Source organism: Carcharhinus amblyrhynchos, chromosome 23 (assembly GCF_965287045.1).
Source record: "Carcharhinus amblyrhynchos chromosome 23, sCarAmb.v2.hapA, whole genome shotgun sequence".
NCBI lineage: Eukaryota > Metazoa > Chordata > Chondrichthyes > Carcharhiniformes > Carcharhinidae > Carcharhinus > Carcharhinus amblyrhynchos.
This window is the reverse complement of record NC_137346.1, coordinates 5,934,518-5,960,025: the sequence shown is the minus strand read 5'-3', so window position 1 is coordinate 5,960,025 and position 25,508 is coordinate 5,934,518. Positions and strand designations below refer to the sequence as shown.

General features: G+C 41.8%; 1 protein-coding gene across 2 annotated transcripts in view; it reads right to left on the bottom strand.

Annotated features, from left to right (window-relative positions):
- Positions 1 to 1,589: 1,589 nt before the first annotated feature.
- ints2 (integrator complex subunit 2) overlaps positions 1,590 to 25,508 on the bottom strand; it is a 56,887-nt gene continuing 32,968 nt past the window's right edge. Inside the window, exons 16-25 of one of the 2 annotated variants that reach the window (XM_080210932.1) lie at positions 24,762 to 24,866; positions 22,807 to 22,971; positions 22,331 to 22,532; positions 20,092 to 20,217; positions 17,380 to 17,581; positions 13,495 to 13,731; positions 11,451 to 11,558; positions 9,096 to 9,201; positions 8,029 to 8,205; positions 1,590 to 3,826 (exon numbers count right to left, since the gene is read on the bottom strand). In XM_080210932.1, the coding sequence (XP_080067058.1) occupies positions 3,645 to 3,826; positions 8,029 to 8,205; positions 9,096 to 9,201; positions 11,451 to 11,558; positions 13,495 to 13,731; positions 17,380 to 17,581; positions 20,092 to 20,217; positions 22,331 to 22,532; positions 22,807 to 22,971; positions 24,762 to 24,866 (1,610 nt within the window). In that variant the 3' untranslated portion in view covers positions 1,590 to 3,644. The remainder of the gene's footprint in view (positions 3,827 to 8,028; positions 8,206 to 9,095; positions 9,202 to 11,450; positions 11,559 to 13,494; positions 13,732 to 17,379; positions 17,582 to 20,091; positions 20,218 to 22,330; positions 22,533 to 22,806; positions 22,972 to 24,761; positions 24,867 to 25,508) is intronic. The other variant, XM_080210933.1, reaches the window with a different exon arrangement.

Genomic DNA, 25,508 nt, shown 5'->3' with positions numbered 1-25,508 from the left:
ATGGAGGAATGTCACAAGAAACAAAATTGAAAATAGACAAGAAAGAACTTGCACAGTTCCTTAGATTTCTAGCTAATGAGTTGGTTTTCAGGTGTAGTCACAATTTGCAGTGCATTTGTTGAATGCGGCTGGACCCTGCATGCTCCTTTCAGTATCTAACAACTGAATTAACATGTGAAGTTGTAACATTGCCTTCCCCTTTAATGCACAATAGCTAAAGCACTTGGGTCATCACAATTTCCAAACTCTCATTCTTGCATTAAAACCTGTTAGCAGCCTGCATTAAAGGGAGAGATATGTAGAATTGAATGCAGTTTACCTCATACAATAAATGAAGGTAACCTCAACTACATTTGAGTAATTATCAGTGGGAGAGAACACATTGAAACACAGCCAGAGGGAGTGTGGGTAATGGCATAGTGGGAATTTAGCACAGGGGGCGATGCTTTTTGCATTTTTTTTTGATTTCCAAATACTAAAATCTTCAGAGATTGGTCTTGGTCTTCTGCAGCAGTAGAGGCTACAAGGGAGAGAACTGACTGGTAAGTAGTGGGTAAGGTTGGGTAAGTAATTATTACCTTTATCACTTGCTTTAGGTTTTTTTTGGTTATATTCAGTGGTAACTAGGATTAGGAAAGATAGAGTACTAGATTTAAAAGGTTAAAGGGATAAGTCATGGCAGGACAGCTCAAGCCAGAGGTCAGGATCTTTCCAATGCCTAGGGCCAGGTGTATGCAGCAAGTGTCTGCAGCTGGGTTTTGGAATTGGAGTGGCAGCTGGAGACACTGTCACGTCTGCAAAGCTAACAGCACATACAGAGAAGAGGTCACACCACAGGCTCAGTACATGACAGAAAGGGAATGGATGACCTGCAAGCAGAGTGAGAGGATGAGACAGGCAGTGCAGGAACTCAGATGTAATATTTTGAGGGGAATGGCACCTCAAGGGAAAGCAGTAACAGCATAATTCATTGCGCCACGGTTCATACTGCTTCATAGGAGAGGTGGCGTAAGTGTGGGGCTGCAATAGTTCTCGGGGATTCAATTGTAAGCGGAACTGATAGCACCAGGAACGCAACGTACCATTGTGGAGTCTAGTCTGCAGCTACAGAAATGACCTAAGGTCAAGAATATTTCAGCAGCTATAGGGCATTCTGGAAGGAGAGGGTGAACAACCAGTGGTCATGCTACACTTCCATATCATTGAGATAGATTTTAAAAATCTCTCAGTGGACTTTAACTCCCTATATTCATCTATTAACTTGAAAAGTAGGATCTCAAAAGTGGTGTAGTACTATTAAGATAGGAGATGTAATGTAAAGTCCATTTGGGCAGAGGTAAAACAGCAAGGGAAAGAAGAAATTGAGAGTCTAAAGACTACTCCTGCCAAACAGTAGCCTTACTGTAGGAAGGGGTATAATTCAAAAGGAATAGAGCAATAATTAAGGGTGACTTAATTAATCATTCAACAAGATGATTAAAGTTGGAAAGAGTAGCTACAACCTGGTGTATTAGGGATAGCTTCTTAGAGTCAACCAGGGGCAGACTATGACACATTACCTATTCCCAGATTGAAGATGGAGCAATGAGGCAGGTTTAATAAATGACTAAAAGATCCTCTTGAAAGAGTAGAAAAAGAAAGCATGTAAGGAGGCAAAAGTCAGTGATAGCCCTAAGACTGGGATACATTCAGAATCCAGCAAAGGGGGACTAAAGAGAGAGAAAATAAACTGAAGCAAACTAGCTATGAATATTAAAAACTGACAACAGCTTCTTTAAATATATAAAAAGGAGAAGGGTCAAAGGGAACACAGGTCCTTTGAAAATGAATCTGGGGAACAAGCAAATAGCAGCAGTTGAACATATTTTGCATCAGCCTTTATGGTGGAGGATACTTCAAACATCCCATTAACACTAAAGAATACAGAAGAGGAATTGAGTGCCAGTACTAATATTAGACAAACTAATGGGGCAAAAGGTAGATGGCCCTGGCCCTTATGGCTTGCATCCTAGGATCATAAAAGTAGTAACTACAGAGATAATACATCGGTTGTAATTTTTTGAAAATTGTGTGTTCTGGAGGATTTAAACTGCCAATGTGACACCCCTGTTCAAAAAGGGAGGGAGGCCAAATAGCCAAAGGTTTAGTGACAAGAGGGCATGGTGTTGGAGGTGGCATAGGGGTAGGGATAGAAAATCCACTCATTGGAAAAAAGTGAGTGGGACAAGAGGGTTTGTTATAGTTAAACCATATTGTTAAATAAAGTATTGATTAAAAAAACGTGTACAAAGAATCACACCAAGTGAATTTATCCACACGCGAAATTAAAGACAGGGATGTTTAGTAGAGAATCAAAAGTGAGGAACTTAAAACATTCAATCACTAAAGAAATACTACTATGGAGAAAAAGGGACTAAAGGCTGATGAATTACAAAATGTTGGCGTATACGTCTGGCAAGTAATTCTCAAAGCAAATGGAATATTAGCCTTTATAACCAGGGAACGGAGGATAAATGTAGGAACGTTGTACTACAACTATACAGGGCATTGAGACCACATCTTTTGTAGTGCACTCAGTTTTGGTTTCACTTAAGGAAGGATTTACTTGTTTGAAGCAGTTCAAATAATATTTTCTGTACAGAGCAGGTTGGGCTGATCCACTTTGGCATTTAGAAGAATGCAAGGTGATTTTATTAAAAGATCAGTGTCTATCAGGGCTTGCCAGGAAGTTTACCATGTGAATTTAGGGGGAAAGTTTCAGAATAAAGGGGTCTCCCATTTAAGATAGAGACCAGAAGAATTTTCTTGTACATTTTAGAAATTCTCTGCCCCAGAGACCATATTTTAGACTAATAAATTTTTGATTAAGGGTTATTAGGAGGGGAGGGCATAAAAAGGACAGGAATAGTGTTTGTTGAGGCTACAATCAGCTATGATCTTATTGAATGGCAGAGCAAGCTTGAAGTAAAGACTTATTTCTTGTAGTATGACACAAGAGATTCCAGCATAAATTAGCCCAATGCTTATTTAATATACAATTTGCTTCTAATTCATACTATTTTGGTATCATTCATTGAACTTTGTGGTAGGAAACAAATGCCGGCAGTTTTTAAAAATGCATAGAAGGGAGATGGAAGATAATTGTGTTCGCTTTCAATGATGAATACAATAGGGAAGAAAAATTAGCTTGAGGTAAATGAAAGACATATAGCAGTCATTTCAGATTCCAAGAGACTGACATTTGAATTATTCACAATTTTACATTATGTTCAGTGTATAAACAAAGATTCTTTATTACAAAGTATAATCTGCACTGGGGGGGTTCAGAAAATTAATTTAGGTTCGCTATATAAAAGCATTCCCTCCTTTAAATGTACATTTTTCATCACGTCCAACCTACCAGTGCATCTAATGGTGGTCCTGTACTGACATCATTATAATCCATTTCAGTATTCAGACAAATATTGGCATCTGCTCGGCACAGCATACTCAAATACATCTGATTACAATGCAAGCTGCTGTTTCAGCTGCCCTGAAACCCACCAGTCATTTTGTGGTTGTACCAGTCATTTTGTGGTTGTACCAGACATGAGATGGTGTAATGGTTTTCATATTCTTGGCATGCAGCATTCTCAGTTCTGTCACTAAACTCCAACAACAGCTGTATTTATTATCTCCAGAAATGTTGCTTCAACACGCTGGCACAGAAGCACATCAGGGTCCAAACTCTCTGGTACAATAGTTTTACCCTTTTTAATCCTATCCAAACCTGCACCACGATAGAGTTCAGGGGTTACTTCAGCCTTCTCCTTGAGATACTTGAGACCTGTGTAAAACATGCCAGTTTTGCCATTTAATGAATTGCCTCCAGTACAAGAGAGACTAATTGTGCAAATACTTAATATGCTGTTGTCAGAATAGTGTCCAAATTACAATGACATTGGTTTTGAACACAAAGTTGGAGATCTGCACAATTACTCATGGCATTGTAACTGAGTACATATTTCAAGATTGCATGGTTAGGAGAAGCTGCCCAAACACCTCAAAGGAAGCATTATAGAAACAGAGGATCACAGTATATACTGTGATCAAATTATATACTCCTCCTGCTTCTATTTTCTATCTCAACACCACATTTGTATGCTCTCCCCATTCCCTTGCTACTTTTAGAGACAAAATCTATTTCCTACTTAAATATACTCAGTGCCTTAGCCTCCACAGCCTTCTGTGATAGAGAATTTCACAGATTCATCTGTCTGAGTGAAGAAGTTTCTCTTCAGCTCTGGTCCTAAATGTACTGTGACTCTTTGAACAAAGAAAATTACAGCACAGGAACAGATCCTTTGACCCTCCAAGACTGTACTTGGAGAGGATTCTTAGGGATAGGATGTATGCGCACTTGGAGCGTTGCGATCTGATTAAGGATACGCAGCATAGCTTTGTCAAGGGGAAGTCTTGCCTTATGAATCTGGTAGAATTCTTTGAAAAGGTGACAAAAACGGTTGACGAAGGACGAGCCGTTGATGTCGTCTATATGGATTTCAGTAAGGCGTTTGACAAAGTCCCTCATGGTAGGTTGGTACAGAAGATTAAAGCTCATGGGATATGTGGTCAGGTATCTAGATGGGTAGAGAACTGGCTTGCAAAGAGGAGTCAGAGTAGTTGTGGAGGGGTCTTTTCTAGCTGGAGGTCTGTCACTAGTGGTGTGCCGCAGGGCTCGGCACTGGGACCTCTTCTCTTCATAGTGTATATAAATGATTTGGAAGAGGGAGTAGGTGGTGTGATCAGCAAATTTGCTGATGACACCAAGATGGCTGGATTGGCGGGCAGTGAGGAGCAGTGTCTGGCAATACAGCAGGATATTGATAGGCTGGTTGATTGGGCAGATACATGGCAAATGGAGTTTAATCCGGATAAATGTGAGGTGATGCATTTTGGCCGGAAATAATGTAGGGGAAAGTTATATGATAAAGGGTAAGCCCGTAAGGAGTATAGAGTCACAGCAAGACCTGGGGGTGCAAGTGCACGAGTCTTTGAAGGTGGCAGTGTAAGTGGAGAGTGTGGTGAAGAAAGCCTATGGTATGTTAGCCTTTATAGGAAGGGGTATAGAATATAAGAGCTGGAGTCTAATGTTGCAGTTGTACAGAATGTTGGTTAGGCCACATTTGGAGTACTGTGTACAGTTCTGGTCGCCTTACTACCGGAAGGACGTGGAGACTCTGGAGAGAGTGCAGAGGAGGTTTACCAGGATGTTGCCTGGTATGGAAGGACTGGGGTATGAGGAAAGATTGAAGAAATTGGGGCTCTTTTCCCTTGAAAGACGTCAACTGAGGGGGGGTCTAATAGAGGTATACAAGATTATGAAGTGTATAGATAGAGTAAACAGAGGTAAGCTATTTCCTATAATAGAGACACGTAGGACAAGGGGCCATGCACTTAAGGTGAGGGGGGAGCGGTACAACACAGATATTAGAGGGAGGTTTTTCACACAGAGGGTAGTGGGGGTATGGAATGCTCTGCCAAGTAAGGTGGTGGAGGCAAACACGCTAGAGTCCTTTAAGAGTAACTTAGGCACATGACTGAGTTGGAGATGAGTGGATATAGGAGAACCTTTTAAATAAGGGTCATTAGCATTGGGGCGTCCCTGGTAATGTAAATGGGTATAGTATGGTAATAATGTTTTTTCTCTTTTCATTCACAGGTTTTAAGTCGGTCCACCTCGTGTCCAACGAGGGGCATACACGCGATGGGTCGTACAGGGGCTGCTCTTGGTTGTTCGAGATTAGCCTAGTGCTTCATGTCGTTAGTGTGTGCCTAAACTGGACAAGACACTGGGCAAGATGACAGCTCAGTGACTATCGCTGTTTGCTGTGCAGACACATGGATTTGGGCCGGTGTCTGTGGGAGTTTGAGTATTCTCCCCGTGCTTGTATGGGTTTTCTCCGGGTGCTCCGGTTTCCTCCCACACCCCACAGATGTGCTGTTAGGCTGATTGGCAGGAATAAATTGTCCCTAAATCAGATTCCCTCAATCTGGATGGCCATAAAACATTAGATAGGGGTCATGGGTAGAGAGGTGGACTGGTGGTGTTGAGATGGCGGCGCGGGCTCATTGGGCCGAAGGGCCTGTTTCCCGGGCTGATTTTGTTCTTTGTACTGATCATGCTGCCTGCCTGAATTAAAACCCTTTGGGGACCATGTATTTGTCGAGACGTTCCTTAAAAGTCACTATGGTATCTGCTTCCACTACCTCCCCTGGCAGCAGATTCCAGGCACCCACCGTCCTCTGTGTAAAAAAAAACTTGCTCCTTGCGCCTTAACCTATATCCCCTAATTGACTCTTCCACCCTGGGAAAAAGCTTCTGAATATCCACCCTGTTCATGTCCCTCAACCTCTGTTGTTCTATTAAGAACAAACCAACTTTCTCCAACCTCATCTCATAACTAATGCCCTCCATACCAGACAACATCCTGGTAAATCTTTTCTGTAACCTCTCCAAAGCCTCTGCATCTTTCTGATAATGTGACGATAAGAATTGGACACTATAACCCAAGTCCAAGTCTATTCCTTTCTGTAAAGCTGCAACATGACTTGTCAATTTTTAAACTTAGTGCCCCGGCCAATGAAGGCAAGCATGCCGTATGCCTCCTTGACTACCTTCTCCACCTGCATTGTCAGTTTCAGTGACCTATGTACCTGTACACGCAGATCCTGCTGCCTATCAATACTCTTGAGGGTTATGCCACTTACTGTCTATTTCCTATCAGTATTAGACCTTCCAAAATGCATTACCTCACATTTGTCCAGATTAAACTCCATCTGCCATCTCTCCGCCCACATCTCCAAAGGATCTATATCCTGCTGTATCCTCTGATGGTCCTCATCGCTATCCGCAATTCCGCCAACCTTTGTGTCATCCACAAACTTACTAATCAAACCAGTTACATTTTCCTCCAACTCATTTATATATATATATATTACAAACAGCAAAGGTCCCAGCAATGATCCCCGAGGAACGCCACTAGTCACAGCCCTCCATTTAGAAATGCACCCTTCCATTGCTACCCTCTATGACCGAGCTAGTTCTGTATCCATCTTGTCAGCTCACTTCTGATCCTGTGAGACTTCACCTTCTGTACCAGTCTGCCATTAGGGTCCTTGTCAAAAGCCTTACTTAAGTTCATGTAGACAGCATCCATTGCCCTACCCTCAATCATCTTCGTCACTTCCTCGAAAAACTCAATCAAGTTAGTGAGTCACGACCTCCCCTTCACAAAACCACGTCGCCTCTTGCTAATACATCCACTTGTTTCTAAGTGGGAGTAAGTCCTGTCTTGAAGAATCCTCATCAATAATTTCCCTACCACTGACATAAGGCTTACCAGCCTGTAATTACTTGGATTATCCTTGCTACCTTAAACCAAGGAACAACACTGACCATTTGTCAATCCTCTGGGACCTCTCCTGTAGCCAGTGAGAATACAAAGATTTCTCTCAAGACCCCAGCAATTTCCTCCCTTGCCCCTCTATGCTTTGCTGTATTCCCTCAATGGCAAGTACATCCTTTTACAGATAAGGAGACCAAAACTGCATACAATACTCCAAATGTGGTCTCATCAAGACTCTGTACAGTTGTAGGAGGATATTTTTATTCCTACTAGAGTCCTCTTGCAATGAAGCCTAACTTGCTTGCTTTCAGTGACTAGTGTACTAAGACACCAAGGTCCCCTTGTATGTCAACACTTCACAATCAATTGCCAATTAAATAACACTCTCATTCTGTTTCTCCATGTGAAATGGATATCTTCACATTTATCGATGCTATACTGCATCTGCTAAGTATTTGCCCACTTACTGAACTTGTCTAAACAGCTTTCAAGCCGCCTAACATCCTCCTCACCATTCACTTTCCCACAAAGATTTGTGTTGTCAGCAAACGTAGAAATATTATCGCCATTGCTGCTGCAACGGACCAATCTAAAAATAAAATGAAGTATAACATCAATCATAATTAATACAAATACTTACGTGTAATGATGGGGTCAATATCTTGTGCCTGAGTGGCAACATGTGAGGCACAGACTTGTCCAGTCTGGATGAGTAGTGAGGTAACATCATCATATAACGGAGGAAAAGCACGGCAGAAAGACACCAAACACGGCAATGTAGGCATGAAGAAGGCAAATCGCTTAGCCTGAGTCAACACTACACAAGGAGAGAATGATATAACAGTGAATCATGTTTCAAAGTTTATTCATTATGGAGATAAAAATTCCACAATTACCACCTTTTGACAAAAAACATGAGTATTTTGTATTAAACATTGAGGTTGCAGATGGAGAAAATGATTACATAACAGTATTTGAAGTTACTAGGATTTAGACGAACACTAATTGGTAATCTATTTACTGAGACTGGAATGCAGAGAGTTGGAAAGCTTTTGATGGATACAAAATGGCGGTTGCAAAGTAAAACCTCAGTTTCCATAATGTTTGTTATACAAAATTGGAAAAATATTATGAAGATACTTGTCCAGATGCTAGTTTCACCCCACGTTGGCTGCTGAGGGCAGCATGGTGGCACAGCAATTAGCACTGTTGTCTCACAGCACCAGGGACCTGGGTTCGATTCTCAGCGTGGGTCAGTGTGTGTGGAGTTTGCACGTTCTCCACATAGTGGGAGCAAACCAGAACACTCAGAGGAAATCAGTCTGAAAGACGTGCTGGTTAGGTGCATTGATTATGCTAGGTTCTCCTCAGTACCTGAAAGCGCACCAGAGCATGGTGACTAGGGGATCTTTACAATAACTTCATTACAGTGTAAACCTACTTGTGACACTAATAAATAAACTTGTTAAAAACTGATAGGCCTCACTCCCAAAAGCAAATTCAGCGTTCAACTCACAACACACTTCCGCAGGCTCCACAGAATGGTTCTGAGCAGTGACCTAAGAGGTTGGAAAGATGGTTATCAACCCCTTTAAGAGGAGCTGAGCAAGGGAGATATTGCATAGAATGAAACACAGACATGTTCTCATATGACGACTTAGTCTCATACTAATTTCATGCTAAAATTAAAGAGAATGAGGACCTCACCTGTGAGTACAGTTCCCATAACATTGATAGACAAGCGGGCTACACTGAGAGACTTGGGTAGTGCATACTGGATACACAAGTGGGATAAAAGCTGAATGGCAAATATCTAAATGGAGATAAATCTTACATTAGAATGATAGAAAGGACCTGCGCATATTACATTTTATTGTGGACAATCAATGATCAGTTTAAATCCAATTTGAATCTGATCAAGACAATGCATTAGACTCAGGAACCTGGTTTTGAATCTAGCATGGATTAACAGGACCCTGACAACTGGCACAGTGACTTTCACAATATGAGTACAAGAATCCGTAGGCCAAAACAGTTTAGACTGCCATAAACCGCAATCTCATCTCTAAGGCAGTTAGTGTGGCAAATAAAATCAAATTACACCAGTGCTTCTCTGAGATGGAGGTCAAGAACTGTTTAAGCAGAAGCTTAAATCTACATAAGTGTACAGTACCTGCATAGAAGGTTTAATGCCAACATTTCCACCCCTGAATGAATGCAGTAAACTTAAAAAGGTGAAAATTTTAATATGTGGAGATACATCAGCTCTCTTACATCTGAAAGTAGAAGATACCCAATTACTCTGGTCAGGTTGGATTATTTTCTATAATTAATTTTGATGAAGTTCACAATGGTATAGTGGTTTTAAGATGCTGCTTTTTTCTAAACTGGTCAGAAGTGGGTTTAAAGCGTGACTTTCCTTTAGGTGGTCAGCATAACTGGCTGAATTCTTCACAAACACAAGCTGCCTAGAGACATAATCAGCACATCACAGCTAAACTTAAAACCACAGATGAACGTTGGTTAGACCAGGGATGGGAAATGAACATCCAGGATATTCAGTATTTGAGAAGGACAAACAAAAAGGAAAAGATGTTGGACAATTGCATTGCTGGTTAAAGAGGAAATTAATGCAATAATGAGGTTGAGTGGGTGGGAGAGTGAGCTGTGAGATGGATGCAGAGTGGGCAAATGCATGGCAGATGCAGAATATTATGGATAAAGTTATCCATTTTGGCAGCAAAAAAAACCCAGAAAGGGCAGATTATTATCCGAATGGCTATAAATCGAGAGATGGGAATATGCAATGGATGTCCTTGTACACCAGTTGCTGAAGGTAAGCGTGCAGGTACAGCAGGCTGTAAAGACAGCAAATGGTATGTTGGTCTTCATTGTGAGAGGATTCAAGGACAGGTCTGGGGACGTCTTGCTGCAATTATACAGGGCCTTGGTGAGGCCACACCTGGAATAGTGTGTGCTGTTTTGGTCTCCTTATCTGAGGAAAGACGTTCTATCAGGGGAGTGCAGATAAGTTTATCGAACTGATTCCTGGGATGGCAGGACTGACACCTGAGGAGAGATTCAGTCAGTTGGGATTATATTTGTTGGCGTTCAGGAGAAAGTTGGGTGGGGTTGGGGGTATCTCATAGAAACCAATAGGACTAGACAAGGTGGGTTCAGGAATGATGTGCCCGATGGTGGGGGTGTCCAGAACCAGGGGCCACAGTCTAAGGATAAGGCGTAAACCTTTTAGGATTGAGACGAGGAGACATTTCTTCACCCTTTTGAGTGCTAGGCTTGTGAAATTCGTTACCACAGAAAGCAGTTGAGGCCAAAACATTGTTTTTAAGTAGGAGTTAGATATAGCTCTTGGATCAAAAGGGATCAAAGGATATGGGGGGAAGGCAGGATCAGCTATTGAGTTGGATGATCAGCCATGATTATACTGAATAGTAGAGCAGACTTGAAGAGCTGAAAGCCCTATTCTGTTCCTATTTTCTATGATCAGCCATGATTGTACTGAATGGCAGAGCAGGTTCAATGGGCCAAATGGCCTACTCCTGGTTTTATTTTCTGTGGATGAGGAGCTATGAACATTGTGAATGACAAAGCAGGGTCAATGGGCTGAATGGCCTATTCCTATGTTCTCTCACTCCCTCCCATGCAAGCAGTCTCAAGCATGTGGTCAGCTGCCTTTATGTAAAGCAGCCTCATGGTGGAACAAAGAGGTGGAGTCGTTTCCACTGGAACTTTTCTCACAGGCAAGAGATATTTGTGAGAAAGAACATGTGGCATTTCAAAGCTTCATCTTAAGCAGTTTTGAATTGAAATACTGACAGCGTTTGTTCTGTCATTCTGGAGTACAGGATATTAGATTATGCCTGTGTGAAGTATGTGCAGGATTACTAGATGGAGAAAAAATTGTAGAACATTACTCAATGTTTTTCAAGCACCTTTTTTCAATCAGCCTGCCTTTTGTTTGCTGACTGGAGCTGCCTTTTAAGCACGAACACACACATATCCACAGGCAGATAGCATAATTCTAGGTAGTGACTGAATTACCTGCTTCTCCAGTTGTGGCTGTGCCAACAATTCTGGAATGAAATCCAGACATATGTGAATGGAGGGAATTCCAGCTACAGTCAGAGGCAGCAACTCACTTGGATAACCCTGTACAAACATAATCAACAATAAATTTAACAAGACATGGCACCAACGAGCCATGGAAATCTTGTAATAAAGAAAATTTAGGGTATAGAAGGCCAATTTCTGCTGGTGCTCAAATCTACTTTTAAGAAAGGCTACACATTATCATCTGAGCAGAGAAAACAATACTCAATAACTTCAAAATTACAATTGTTTCAGTTTAAAACTATAACTTATTGAATAAATCTGTCTTTAATTTCCAAGATTTTCTAAGTCCTCTCTGGTCGGTGCTGTCAGTATTTTTTATTCATTCATGGACATGGGCGTCGCTGGTTGGCCAGCATTTATTACCCATCCCTTATAACCAGAGGACAGTTGAGATTCAACCAAATTGCTGTGGCTCCAGAGATACATGTAGGCCAGACCAGATAAGAGCGGCAGATTTCCTTCCCTAAAGGACGTTAGTGAACTGGATGGGTTTTTCCAACAATCGACAATGGTTTCACGGTCATCAGTAGATTCATAATTCCAGATGTTTTTTTTATTGAATTCAAATTCCACCATCTGCTGTGGTAGGATTCAAACCCGGGTTCCAGAACATTAGATGAGTTTCTGGATTAATAGGCTACCGATAATACCACTGGACTATCACCTCGCTGTATTGGATTATTAATCCATAGTGCCGTGTTAGCTCATTCAAATGGCATTTCACATATAGCATTTGATACAAATTTTTTGGCCATGCAGTGATGTCAGAATGCACCCGATTTTACCCCCATCTGATGGCTATAGTTTTGTACTTTTACAAACATACCACCAGAAAAGCAATTCTTGATGAGACTGAGGCGTGCTTATAGCATTATTGTAAGAATACTGCCAATGAATGAAGTGGTAAATATGTACACTGGTGGCACTCAACTCAAGAGTTAGAAATTGGGGGAGTGCTGCACTGTCAGAAGAACCATCTTTCACATGCAATTTTAAATGGTGACCCTTCTTCCTTAATAAAAACTCAAAATACTACAGATACTGAAATCTGAAACAAAAACAGAAAAATGCTATAGATTTTATAGCTATAAGGAGGTTAAACACTCATCAATACCTGCTTCAGCAAGTGTATTACAGAATGGATGTTTCAACTGCATGATAGTGTTAGTACATGATGCCGCGCCCTGATTTTTCCAGTAAGGTTGGGTTTATTTGGCTCAGCACACAGCAGATGCCCTAGGCCAACTTGCTCAAGCCACTCTTTGTAATGAGACTATACAGTCTTGTTTTCTGGGTGCAGAACTGAATTGTGTTGATGAATCACAGCCCATTGTTTGGCAAAAATTATTAAATACAGAAGAGGGAAAGAAAAAAAAGGGAAAGTGAAAGACAAACAAAATGAAAACACCATTGAACAAACACAATCCTGTGGAGTACAAAGTAGTGCCACACTGCCAAAGCTGCCACCCTTACACAAGACTTCGAACCCAACTACCACTCCTGTCACTAATGAAAAAGTCAAATGCACTGGAAGCTGGAAATATGAAATAGAAACAGAAAATGATGGAAGTAGTCAGCAGGTCTGACAGCAATTGTGGAGAGAAACAGAGTTATGGTTTCAGGTTAGTTACTTTAGCAGGATTATTGGTTGTGAAACCTGAACAGCAACTCTGTCTCTCTTGCCAAGATGATGTGGTATCTCCAGCACTCTGTTTTCATATCATCCCCACCACTGCCTGTCTATTGGAAGTGGATAGTACAGAGCTTATGGCTCATTATGGTGTTTGCCTGGTGTTCTGATCCAACATTCCTTCTTTAGATAATATCAAGAATAAATTAAACCAATCAATCATGTCATCAGTGTTATGAGGTACTTCAGGTACAAGTGCGCACTTGAAAGGTAATTCTTTCCACGCAGCACTAAGAAATACAAGTATTACTTAAATTTATTGCTTAAATATACAGTACTAACCTGAAAGTGAACGAGTTTGGCAATATTTGGATCTGCAATAAACATCTGATGCAGGAGACAGCAGATGAGGCACTGCACCTCCCGTACATTGCTCAGTAAAGTCTCCTGCGTGTTCTCCATGGACTCAGACAAACTGTCGATTTGGCCCTGTTGCTTCAGGACCTTTCCTGTGCTGTGAGATCTCTCCTCATCAGTAGGTAAGCAGATCTCCAATAAAATCTGTACGGCTGCACTGTCCTGTAAGGAGAGTCCATTTATGTTGGGGCATCAGATTTTCTTCTTCAAGTAGCCAAAACAAAAAACAATCAAAGACAGTTTCCAAACACACATTTGTTTCAATTCAACTAGACGCCATTAATTTTTTTTTATAGATCCCCATAACCTTACGATCTAAATGCATTGCCTGAAAGGTTAATGGATGCAGAATCAATAATAAATTTAAAAAGGAATTGAAGAAATACTTGAAGGAGTAAGCTTACTGGGACAAAATGGATAGCTCTTTCAAAGAGCCAGCACAGGCATGGTAGTTCAAATCCCCAGGCTGGAATGGTCACTATGAGAGGACACAGATTTAAGGTGCAGGGAAGCAAGTATAGAGGAGATGTTAGGGGTAAGTTTTTCACTCAGAGGGTGGTGAGTGAATGGAATCGGCTGCCGTCGGTGGTGGTGGAGGCGAACTCGCTGGGGTCTTTTAAAAGACCTCTGGATGAGTATATGGGATCTAATGGGATTGGGGGTTATAGATAGGTCTATGGCTTAGTAGGTATAGATATGATCGGCACAACTTGTGGGCCAAAGGGCCTGTTTGTACTGTAGTGTTCTATGTTTTATGACCTCCTTCTCATCTGTGTTATTCTGTGAGTCTAATTTATTTCAGGTAACCTGAAGTGGGCAGTGTGAGCTTTTAGGTTCAAGTTTGCACCTGGCAGGATCACCCTCCCACCCGGTTTCATACAATGCTGCAAGGTAGACAGTGCTGGCAAACTCTTAAGTTTAAATCATGGAATGTACCTCTATAATCACACTTGGGAGCTCCTAGCCCTAGACTTCATCAGAGTTCTGTGACAACAGGGAGTGCGTGTATAAGAACATAAGAAATAAGAGCAGGAGTAAATCAATTGGTCCCTCAAGTACGATTATGGCTCATCTACCTTAACTTCACTATTCTGTCCATTCCCCATAGATCTTGTTTTTCTGAGAGATCAAAAATCTATTAATCTCAGTCTTTAATGTACTCAACAATGGAGCCCTCAGAGCTCTCTAGGGCACACTGTCCCAAAAATACACACTCCTTGAAGTGAAGAAATTCCTCCTCAGCTCAAGTCCTAAATAATTGATCCCTGAAAAGTCACAGATCAGAAACGTTAACCTTGGTTTTCTCTGCACAGATGCTGCTGGACCCCAGTACTCCTGGGAGTTTCAGTTTTAGTTTCAGATTTCCAGCATCTTCAGTATTTTGCTTTGCATTCTTTATATGAGTGTACCCAAGTTTCACACCTTTTACAAAACATTGTTTTCCTATTTTTACTACCAAAGTGAATAACCTCATTTCCCACACTGTACCCAACCTGTCAACTGATTGCCCAATTGTTTAACTTTTCCTTGTGTTCTCCTCACAGCTTACATTCCCATCTAGCTCTGTATCAGCAGACTTAGCTACATTATCATCAGCCTCTTCATGCAAGTCATGAATATAAGTAGCTGAGCTCTGCTTCGTGCTAAACTTCACTAGTTACAGCCTACCGACTTGCAAATGCCCCATTAAACCCTACCCTGTGCTTCTTGTACATTAATCAATCCTATATCCATGCTAATACATTAATTACACCAACTCCATGATCACTTCACATTTTGTGTAGTGCCTTACCAAATGATCTTTGGAAATCTCAATATCTTATATGTACTGGTCCCGTTCATCTTCCTCAATAGTTATAAACTCAAAAAACTCTGAATAAAATTTGTCAAATGGTTCCCTCCCATAGAACCATACATAAGAACATAAGAGATAGGAGCAGGAGTAGGCCATCTAGCCCCTCGAGCCTGCCCCGCCATTCAATAAGATCATGGCTGAGCTGATAGTCGTTCAGTTCCACTTACCTGCCTGTTCCCCATCAGCCTTAATTCCTTTATTGATCAGAAATCTATCTACCTGTGACTTAAACACATTTAATGAGGTAGCCTCCACTACTTCAATGGGCAGAGAATTCCAAAGATTCACGCCCCTCTGAGAGAAGAAGTTCCTCCTCAACCCTGTTCAAAATTGACTCCCCCTTATTTTGAGGCTGTGCCGTCTAGTTCTTGTTTCCTTTCTAAGTGGAAATAATCTCTCTGCCTCTACCCTGTCTAGCCCCTTCATTATCTTATATGTCTCTATAAGATCTCCCTTCAATCCCCTGATCGTCCCCTAAAGATCCAATGATTTTTGAAGTGCATTGTTTCTAAGTGCATTTCCTTAATAATAGATCCTTGCAATTTCCTGATAGGCTAATTGGTCTGTAGTTCCCAGTTCTTTCTCACACTGTTGCAGTTGCATAGAACGTTGGTTAGGCTGCATTTGGAGTACTGCATCCAATTCTGGTCGCCTTACTACCGGAAGGACGTGGAGACCCTGGAGAGAGTGAAGAGGAGGTTTACCAGGATGTTGCCTGGTATGGAAGGACTGGGTCATGAGGCAAGATTGAGCAAATTGGGGCTGTTTTCCCTTGAAAGACGTCAACTGAGGGGGGATCTAATGGAGGTATATAAGATTATGAAGGGCATAGATAGAGTAAACAGGGGTAAGCTATTTCCTATGTTAGAAATGCATAGTACGAGGGGCCACAGGCTTAGGGTGAGGGGGGAGAGGTGTAACACAGATATTAGAGAGAGGCTTTTCACACAGAGGGTAGCGGGGGTACGGAATGCTCTGCCAAGCAAAGTGGTGGAGGCAGGCATGCTGGAGTTGTTTAAGAGTAACTTAGACAGGCACGAGTGGGTTGGAGATGGGAGGATGTAGGAGATTGTTTTAAATAAGGTTCATTAGCATTGGGACGTCCCTGGTAATGTGTAAGGATGTGGAATGATACTAATGTTTTTCTCTTTTAATTCACAGGTTTTAAGTTGGTCTACCTTGTTGTCCAACGAGGGGCAGACACGCGATGAGTCGTACAAGGGCTGCTCTTGGATATTCAAGAGTAGCCTAGTGCTTCATGTCGTTAGTGTACGCTTAAACTGGACCAGATGCGGGGCAACACGACAGCTCAGTGACTATCACCGTTTGCTGTGCAGACACATGGATTTGGGCCAGTGTCTGTGGGAGTTTGCGCATTCTCCCTGTGCTTGTGTGGGTTTTCTCCGGGTGCTCCGGTTTCCTTCCACACCCCAAAGATGTGCTATTAGGCTGATTGGAGGTAATAAATTGTCCCTAGATTGGTTTTCCCTCAATGTGGAGTGCCATGAGCATGGATGGGGCTCATGAGTGGAGGGGGGACTGGTGGTGTTGGGGTGGCGGCATGGGCTCGCCGGGCCGAGGGGCCTGTTTCCCGGGCTGTTTTTGTTCTTTGTTCTGGAATAGCCGTTACATTTGCTAATTTCCAATCTGCTGGGGTCATTCTAGAAAAATTATAATCAGCACATCCACTATCTCTGCAGCTATTTCTCTTAGAATCCCAAGATGTAGACCAAGAAGTCTTGGGGAATAGTCAGCTTAAGTGTCCCCAGTACTTTTCCTTTCCCTCTCACTTTGCTTTTGTAAGCTTTATCCCTGCTCCAATTTCCATTCTCCTGGGATTCACTTTCTCCTACTACTAATCCTGCAACAGCGAAGTAAAATACGATGATCCATTTCAAAACACACACTAAACCCCTTAGATGCTGCAGCGCACATCATCTGATTCCTGTTTTTACCTGGGCTGACAACAGTGCATTTTTCAGCTCCTCTCTTGTGACCTCAGGGGCTTCCGGTTGCCCCATTACCCCCATGGTGTTATTCTGATATGGTTTGCTGTCCTGATCCGCATTCTCCTTGAGGTGAGCACTCAGGTAAGCTTTTGAAGCAAGAAGGTAGCCATTGAGCATGTGAAGGGTAATGTCCATTAAGGGGGGGCACCTGGGATTAAAAAATAAATGAAGACACCGAAACAACTGACTGCCCATAAAATAGTAAATATGAAACATGTATCTTGCCAAGCGATAAACATTTGATTTTCACGTTTTAGTGAAAAAACTTGGGGTAGGTAACCTGAATCAGGTCAAAGACCAGAAACACTCAAACATCACAGCCCACAGAACATTGCATGGGAGAGGCACCACGAACTCCAGGAATATTTAGTACAATGCACAGCAAACCTGGTAGCAGCCAAAATCTACGAGTCTTAAACCCCACAAACAATATCCCATGAGCATAAAAAGAAAAAAAAGGTTCAGTTCTGGGCACCTTACATTACAAAGGATATGTTGGTCTTGGAGCGAGTGACCAACTCCAACGAGGAGGAGTTGGTCACTCGCCCAATCGAACCTGCTCTGCTGTTCAATAAGCTGATCTGATTGTGGTCTCAACTCCACTACTGCTAGTCTAGATAACCTTTGACTCTCTTGCTAGTCAAAAGTCTATCTATCGCTTTCTTAAAAAGCATTAACATAAGAACATAAGAAATAGGAGCAGGAGTAGGCCATCTAGCCCCTCGAGCCTGCTCCGCCATTCAATAAGATCATGGCTGATCTGTCGTGTCTCAGTTCCACATTCCCGCCCTCTCCCCATAACCCTTAATCCCCTCGCTTATCAAAAACCCATCAACCTGCGTCTTAAAAATATTTAGCGAGGCAGCCTCCACCACCTCAACGGGCAGAGAATTCCAGAGATTCACCACCCTTTGAGTGAAGAAGTTCCTCCTCAACTCCGTTCTAAACCGCACCCCCTTTATCTTGAGGCTGTGCCCCCTAGTCCTACTGTCCTTTCTGATTGATCCAGCCTCTCTAAGGAAGGGCGTTTCGAAGTTTCACCACCCTCAGAGGAAAGATTTCTTCTCATCTCTGGATGGCCTTTTATTTTTAAAACTGTGTCCCTACATTCCAGTCTCCCCTACAAGGGGAAATATCTTTTCAGTATCCACCCTGTCAAGTCCCCTCAGGATTTTGTCTGTTTCAAAAGGGAACCACTTATTCTTCTAAACGCCAAAGGATACAGCACAACTTATCCGATCGCTCCTCGGAAGATAACCCCCCCATCCCAGCATAATTTACCAGAATGATACCTCGATATCAAGAGTTAAATTATGGGAAGAGATTACATAAAATTGAGGTGTATTTTCTGTAATTTAAACAATTAGTGGATGAATTGTTAAAACTTTTCCGGATAACATGGGGGTAACTGATAGGGTAGAGAAATGATTTCTGTTATTTGGGGAGTCTAGGATAAGGGAACATAATCTAAAAATTAGAGATAAATCATTCAAGAGTGAAATTTAAATATATTTCTACACACAAAAGATATAAATTTGGAACTCTCTTCTGCAAACAGCAATTGATACTAGATCCAGTTTTAATCAGGGATTGATAATATTTTTGGCTAACAAAATTCTAAAAGAAATGAAACAAGGATGGTTATATGGGGATAGGTCAAAAATAAATAAAGACACTGGAAGAAGTAATTGCCCATAAAATAGTGGACATGGCCGTGATCTCAATGGTAGGGGGAACAAGCTCGAGGGGCCAAACGGCTTCCTCCTGTTCCTAATGTTACTGAGAAGCTGCTGCAGGAGGTTCCACTCATCAGTATGGCCACAGTAACGGCAAAGCTTCTGAGAGCGCTCCACTGTAATCTAGAAAACATGCTCATGTTTTAAAAATTTGTTAATGGGTTGTGGGCATCATTGGTTGAGCCAGCATTTGTTGCCCATCCCTAATTGCCCTTTGAATGGAATAGCTTGCTAGACCATTTAAGAGTCAACCAAATTGCTGTGGGTCTGAAGTCACATGCAGGCCAGACACTGTAAAGGTAACAGATTTCCTTCCCTCAAGGACATTAGTGAACCTGGTAGTTTCTACAACAATCAACAAGGATTTCAATGTCACCACTGGACAGTTATTTCCAGATTTTATTGCTCTCTGGATTACTAGTCCAGTTATAATACCACTTCGCTATCGTAAAAACAAAATGCCTAAAAATTAAGAACCTGGAATCAGTAAAAGTGATAATGAAGCTGTCAGCCTGTCCTTTAGGGAAGAAAAACTCTCACCGTTGCCTAGTCCAGGTCAACAACGAATCCAGTTCCACACTAACATGTTAACGTTAACATTAGATTGCTCTCTGAAGTAGCATAGGAAGCCACTGAACTGTAACAAAGAATATCACGTGGAGTGCAGCAGCTCAAGCACAACCATACTCAAAAATCAACTATAGGATTGGCAATAAATTCTAGCTTTGTACACTATGCCCAAATACAGAGGATGAAGATAAATTGAAAATCCATTAGAATGTTAAGAGCTGGAAAAAGTCAACTCAATTGAACGCATGCATCACTTTTAGATTTCAAGCTAGATCTTCTGACTGAAGCAGAGTACTGAGCCAAATAGACACATTAGAAACAATTCTTGCTTGTGTTATTATTAATGACTCACCTATACACTCTCCGATCACATCGCAACACAATCAGTGGATCAACCATCAGGTCATTCTGAGTGTACTTCTGTTGGCGCAGCAGCTTGGCTTTTGGCTGCAAGGCATTCACCGTCATTACCCACAGCCTTCACAACACACGAGAGACATGATGTTAGCTGTGTTTTACAGAGATTGTTGAAAGCTGACAACGCAGTACTCAACCAGAATTCTTAAGAGCGAAACCTCTTTATAGTGAACCCTGCTCATGGTAAAACTCTTTTTAAAAGTGAAAACTTGCAAATGATCAGAATGATTAAAGAAGGGAGCTACATGTTCACGCTGATCATTAATTACGTAACTGACCCATCTCACTCCATACTCTGGAATGACCTTTGGAATAAAGAAAGATCTATCAACTTAAGAAATAAAACTGCTGCAAAGCTTCAGTTGATTAATTCACTGGTCCGTTAGAAACAGCCCCATGGAGCAGGCTGAGCCTGAGTTTGATCCAGAATCTCTATTGAGTTACTAATTTCTCCCTGGGCTCTACATTTGGTTTCAGCAAACTGGACCAGAGAGGAATCACACAGAGTGACCACTGCTGGCAAAAATACCTCTATGAATATTAAGATTAGACTTCATGAGAATGTTTCCATTATTGCATACACTTTCATCATTGACCTTCAAGGATCACATATTGAAGAATGCTCATTTAAATGAAGCATGTGTTATAATTTTGGAAGTTTTAAAAAATTCATTTGTGGGATATGGACATTGCTGGCAGACCAGCATTTATTGTCCATCCCTAGTTGCCCTCAAGGTGGTGGTGAGTTGACTTCTTGAATTGAGATTCAAAGCAAGAATGTTTGGGACAGTTCTACAAATTAAAAGTAAATGTAGGGGGTTATGTGACTTCTTTGAAAGTCTGCCTGATAGCAAGCCTAGGTAGTTTGATTGTAAGCGATCAAAAGGCGGCTTAGGTCATCTTATTAGGAAGAAGGTGAGAAGTATTTATGCTTGAAGACAATGGCAGCAGACTGTCTGTTAAAAATGGAGTGAGAGAATCTTCAAAGTCCCAGAAAGTGTGGAGAAAGTTGGGCTGTAAACAGTTATGCTTCAAACAATCCGTTTATTTCCATGATATGGGACAGCTGGGTTCTTAAGGATAGCTAATTAACATTTCTACCTTGATGCACAGCCCATGTATTTCTAGTTACTATGGAGAAGGATGCAGAGGAAGCCATTGTAAGAGTCAGGTTACAGACTTTCCTAGAACATCACTATCACAGACAGTATCTGCCTGGGTCCGAGAGAGGACAGAGCAGCTAGAGACCAAAAATGTCAATATGGTTCACCATGTTGGAATGTGGATGGAAGCTTGCACATGGGTTGACACTTTCAAATTTGTGGGGAGATAAAACAAGGTTGGGAGAGTTATCTAGCTTGGATTAGGGGAAGGTACCAGGAAAAGAAAACCTCACTGTGAAAGACTTTTGTAAGATTACAAATTACCAAACTGAGAAAAGAAAACAGGAATAAACCCTTGGAAGTTTTGGTGTGATTCTGAGAGAATTGGACGTCAACATTAAAGTTTAGTGTGAGCTTTGTCTTTTTGTCTGTTGGGCGAGGAAGAAAGGATGGCATTTAAAGTATACGTTGCCTACAGAGACAGCGTTTAGTTAACACTGGCCCAGATATTCCAGTCTTTGGATGGTTGAAACTAGATTTGCTCTAGAAGGTGCAAAGTCCCAATTCAAGGATAGTTACCCAGGAGTTTGGAATTGCCTAGGACGTTTCAATTTCTGACTTAGGATGGTTCCGACTCACTTATCAGAATAGTTACCCAGAAATAGGAGGTTTCAAAAGACAGCTGGATAAATATTGAAAGTGATGAAATTAGAAGGCTACGGAGATGGGGCTGGAGAATAGAACTAGCTGGGTAGCTCTTTCGGGAGTTGGTGCAGACACAATATGCTGACAGCCTCCTCTGGCTGTAAAATTTTATGATTTTACGAAAGGTTAGAAGGATGAAAAGCAGTTCTAACTCCTGGGTAACTATACTAATGCTCCCAACTCCACACTGAAGATAGTGTGGCTGCACCGTCTGAGAGATTATAAAATAGTATCAGTAAATCAGTACCCCAACATAGATAGAGCTCCAGAAACTTCTCTGTAGATTATTCAAGGTAATGATGCTTAAAATAGCAGATAAATTAACTTGTGCACCATTAGTTAATATTGATATTAGATGGCTGTTACCTCCTTGGCATAACGGTGTTGAGAAGCATCCAAAGTTGGTTGACTATCTGGAGGATTCGTCGGGGAACATCTGCATCCAGCAACCGATACAAATCCAACATCAATGCTTCTGCAAATGGGATCAGCTCACTGGCGGACAGAAGCATCAAGTCCTCCAAAGTCTGCATCAATTGAGTGTAATTGGTAGAAACCATCTGGAAAGCTGCGAGGTGACAGAACCAATTGACATTGTGCAGATAAGTGAACAATACAATGAAAGGGAATGTCAGCATGCAGGGTATACTCTCAAGTGCCTGACAAATACCAAAATGGGAGTGACAAAAGGTGGAAATTATAACCAATTTGTTACAGCCAGTGTGCGTAATAACAAAATACTTTGTTCCTGTGAAGTGCTTAGAAATTTTTCTACTACTGATTTATGTGTCATTTCAACTCCTGAGAGGCATGTAACCACAGATCAGTTTTCATGCCATTACCTTCCTGCAGTTTCTTTGGCGAGTGGCGTTTGGCCCGGTTAGTCAGCAGCATCCTAGCGAGCAGTGCATCTGTGCCTGTCACTTCTTCCTCACACATCCAGTCATCCACCATGCACAGGTGAGGGTAGTTCGTGGCCAGCAGACGCAGCAATGCAGAGTGGAGGCCTAAGGGACAGGAAAACCTCAAATTCAATTCAGAATGGGTCACAAAAATCATGATCAACAGCCATTATTCAGTAACATCTACTGACTGCCCCCCTCCCCCTCCCATCCTCCTTTCATCAACAGCAGCAGCAGCCCAGCAACTCTCATAACTGTGAGCATTGATAGCGGGAGCAAGAAAACATCATACCTGAACACAACTCCCCCTCACCTCTCCTTTCAGCATTCTGAAGCGGCTGTACCCTTGGTGACATTGCAACACCCTTCCCATCTCTCCAACAAGGTGCAGGAGATGCAACATTCGCCCTTTCACCTTCTCACTGCACAGGGTCTCAAACATTCCTTCCAGGTGAAGCAGCAATTTACTTGTGCTCATGCTGTGTTCTCCTTTAGATCAAAGGGACCAAATGCAGATTGGGTGATCACCTTTGCAGAACACCTCTGTTCAGTCTGTAAGGGTGACCCCAACTCCCAATCATCTATCATTTCAAGTCTATACCTTGCCCAACTCTGATTTGCAGTATCTTAATAAACTCAATACAAGCTTGAAGAACAGCGCTTTATCTTTTGGCGGGGCACTTCTACAACCTTCCAGACTGAGCATTAAATTCAACAATTTCAGACCCTTCCTCCATTTTGCTTCTTTAATTTGTTGGTTTTTCTCTCAGTTTTTCTTTTGCTGTCAGGCAGCACTATTCTGGTATCTCCATCCATTCTAGACTATCTTATCTCTTGTTTACCTGTCCAGTTATTGTTCTCTTTGGCTTTGCACCATCAAACTTTTCGTCATTTAAAATCACCCGCCTTCCACTCTATCACAGACTCCCCTTTTGTCTCCATGCCACCAACTTTCACTTCCTTAAACCTGTTACATCTCTAATTTCTCCCAATTCTGACAAGTCACAAACCTGAAATTAACTCTTTTGTCTCCACAGATGCTGCCAGACCAGCCGACTATTCCCTGTATTTTCTGTTTCGATAGCCGTACCTGATCTTGTCCTCATCCAGTGTCCTGCACACTTATCAGCTGGGCCAATGCAGCAATTGGGAGATGGAACAAAACAGAACATGCTGGAAAATCTCAGCAGGCCTGAAAGCAACAGTGGGGAGAGAATAGAGCCAATGTTTCAAGTCTAGATAACCCTTCGTCAGAGCTAAGAACAAAGAGAATCAGCAGAGATTTATTTGTGTGTGTGTGTGTGTGTTGGGGGATGGTGGGGTTGATGGTGATGGTGGAGTGGGACAAAGGGAATGTAAATGAGGATACAGAAGTCTGAGAAGGTGCTAAAAGTGCCCATTAAGTGATCATTCTGATTACTTAATGGACACTTGGTTATCTAGACTCGAAACATTGGTTCCATTCTCTCCCCATAGATGCTGTCAGGCCTGCTGAGATTTTACAGCATTTTCTGTTTCAGATTCCAGCATCCGCAGTATTTTGCATTTATATAGGGAGGTAGAACTTTGCCTCTTTCCCCTCTCCTCTCTGGTCCAGGTTGCCAAAATCAACTTTAAGCATCCAAATGATTCCCCCAGCTGCAACTAATTATAAACCTGATTGGAATAGTCCAGTACCATAACAAACACCACCTTTTATCTAGAAATAAATTCCAGTAGCAGTTCCTTTCAATGCAACTGGTTGGATTGAAAATAATAACTTGTAAGAGAACGTATGTTTAAATATGAATAGCTAGGTTGGAAAATAAAAACGGAAGGGCTGGGTTGCAATTTGTTCATTTAGGAATGCAAGTTCCAATAGACCCTAAAGACACTAGCGATGCCTGTGCATTTACCTCCGAGCTCTTGTTGAAGGCCCTGCGCCTGGCGAATTAAATACTTGATAGGAATCTGGTCCATCAGGGCTGCAGAGTAAGACTTGGGTTTCTTCTGTACTGCTGCTATTGGAAATGTGCAAGAATGAGGGGGTTAGTCAGCAAGCTCACCAGTGAGCCACTTCAACAGAAATAGAGCCTGAGCAGTATCCAAATTAAAAAAAAAGCTGGGCTTTAAACTGCAAAAGTAAAACCATTGTTTGGTCAACTCAGTTTAACAGAACAGAGAGGTAGGTGGTAGCTATCTGGCTAACTGAAAGCGGCAACAATAAAATTACATTTGCATAGCACCTCAGAATGCCCCAAAAGCCTTCCTACAGCCAACTAAATATTTCTGAAGTGTGGTCACTGTAATAATAGAGGAAATATGGCAGAAAATTTGGGAACAGTAAGTTCCCACAGGCAATAATGAGCAGATGACCTGTTTTTGTGATGCAGGTCAAGTAATAAATATTGGCCAAGGCATTGGGAACCCTGCCTTTCAAAATAGTCTTGTGGGACCTTTACATCCACCTGAAGGGACAGTTAGGGTCTTGGGTTTAATGCCTCATCTGAAAGATGGTACTTCAAACTTCAGTACTAAACTGAACGGCCAGCTGGATTTTGTGCCCAAGTCTTTGGACTAGAACTTGAACCCCGACATGTGGCTGTTACAAGTAGGTTGGATTATCTTACAGTATGGCAAAGACTATGTTCTTGTCTGCCATT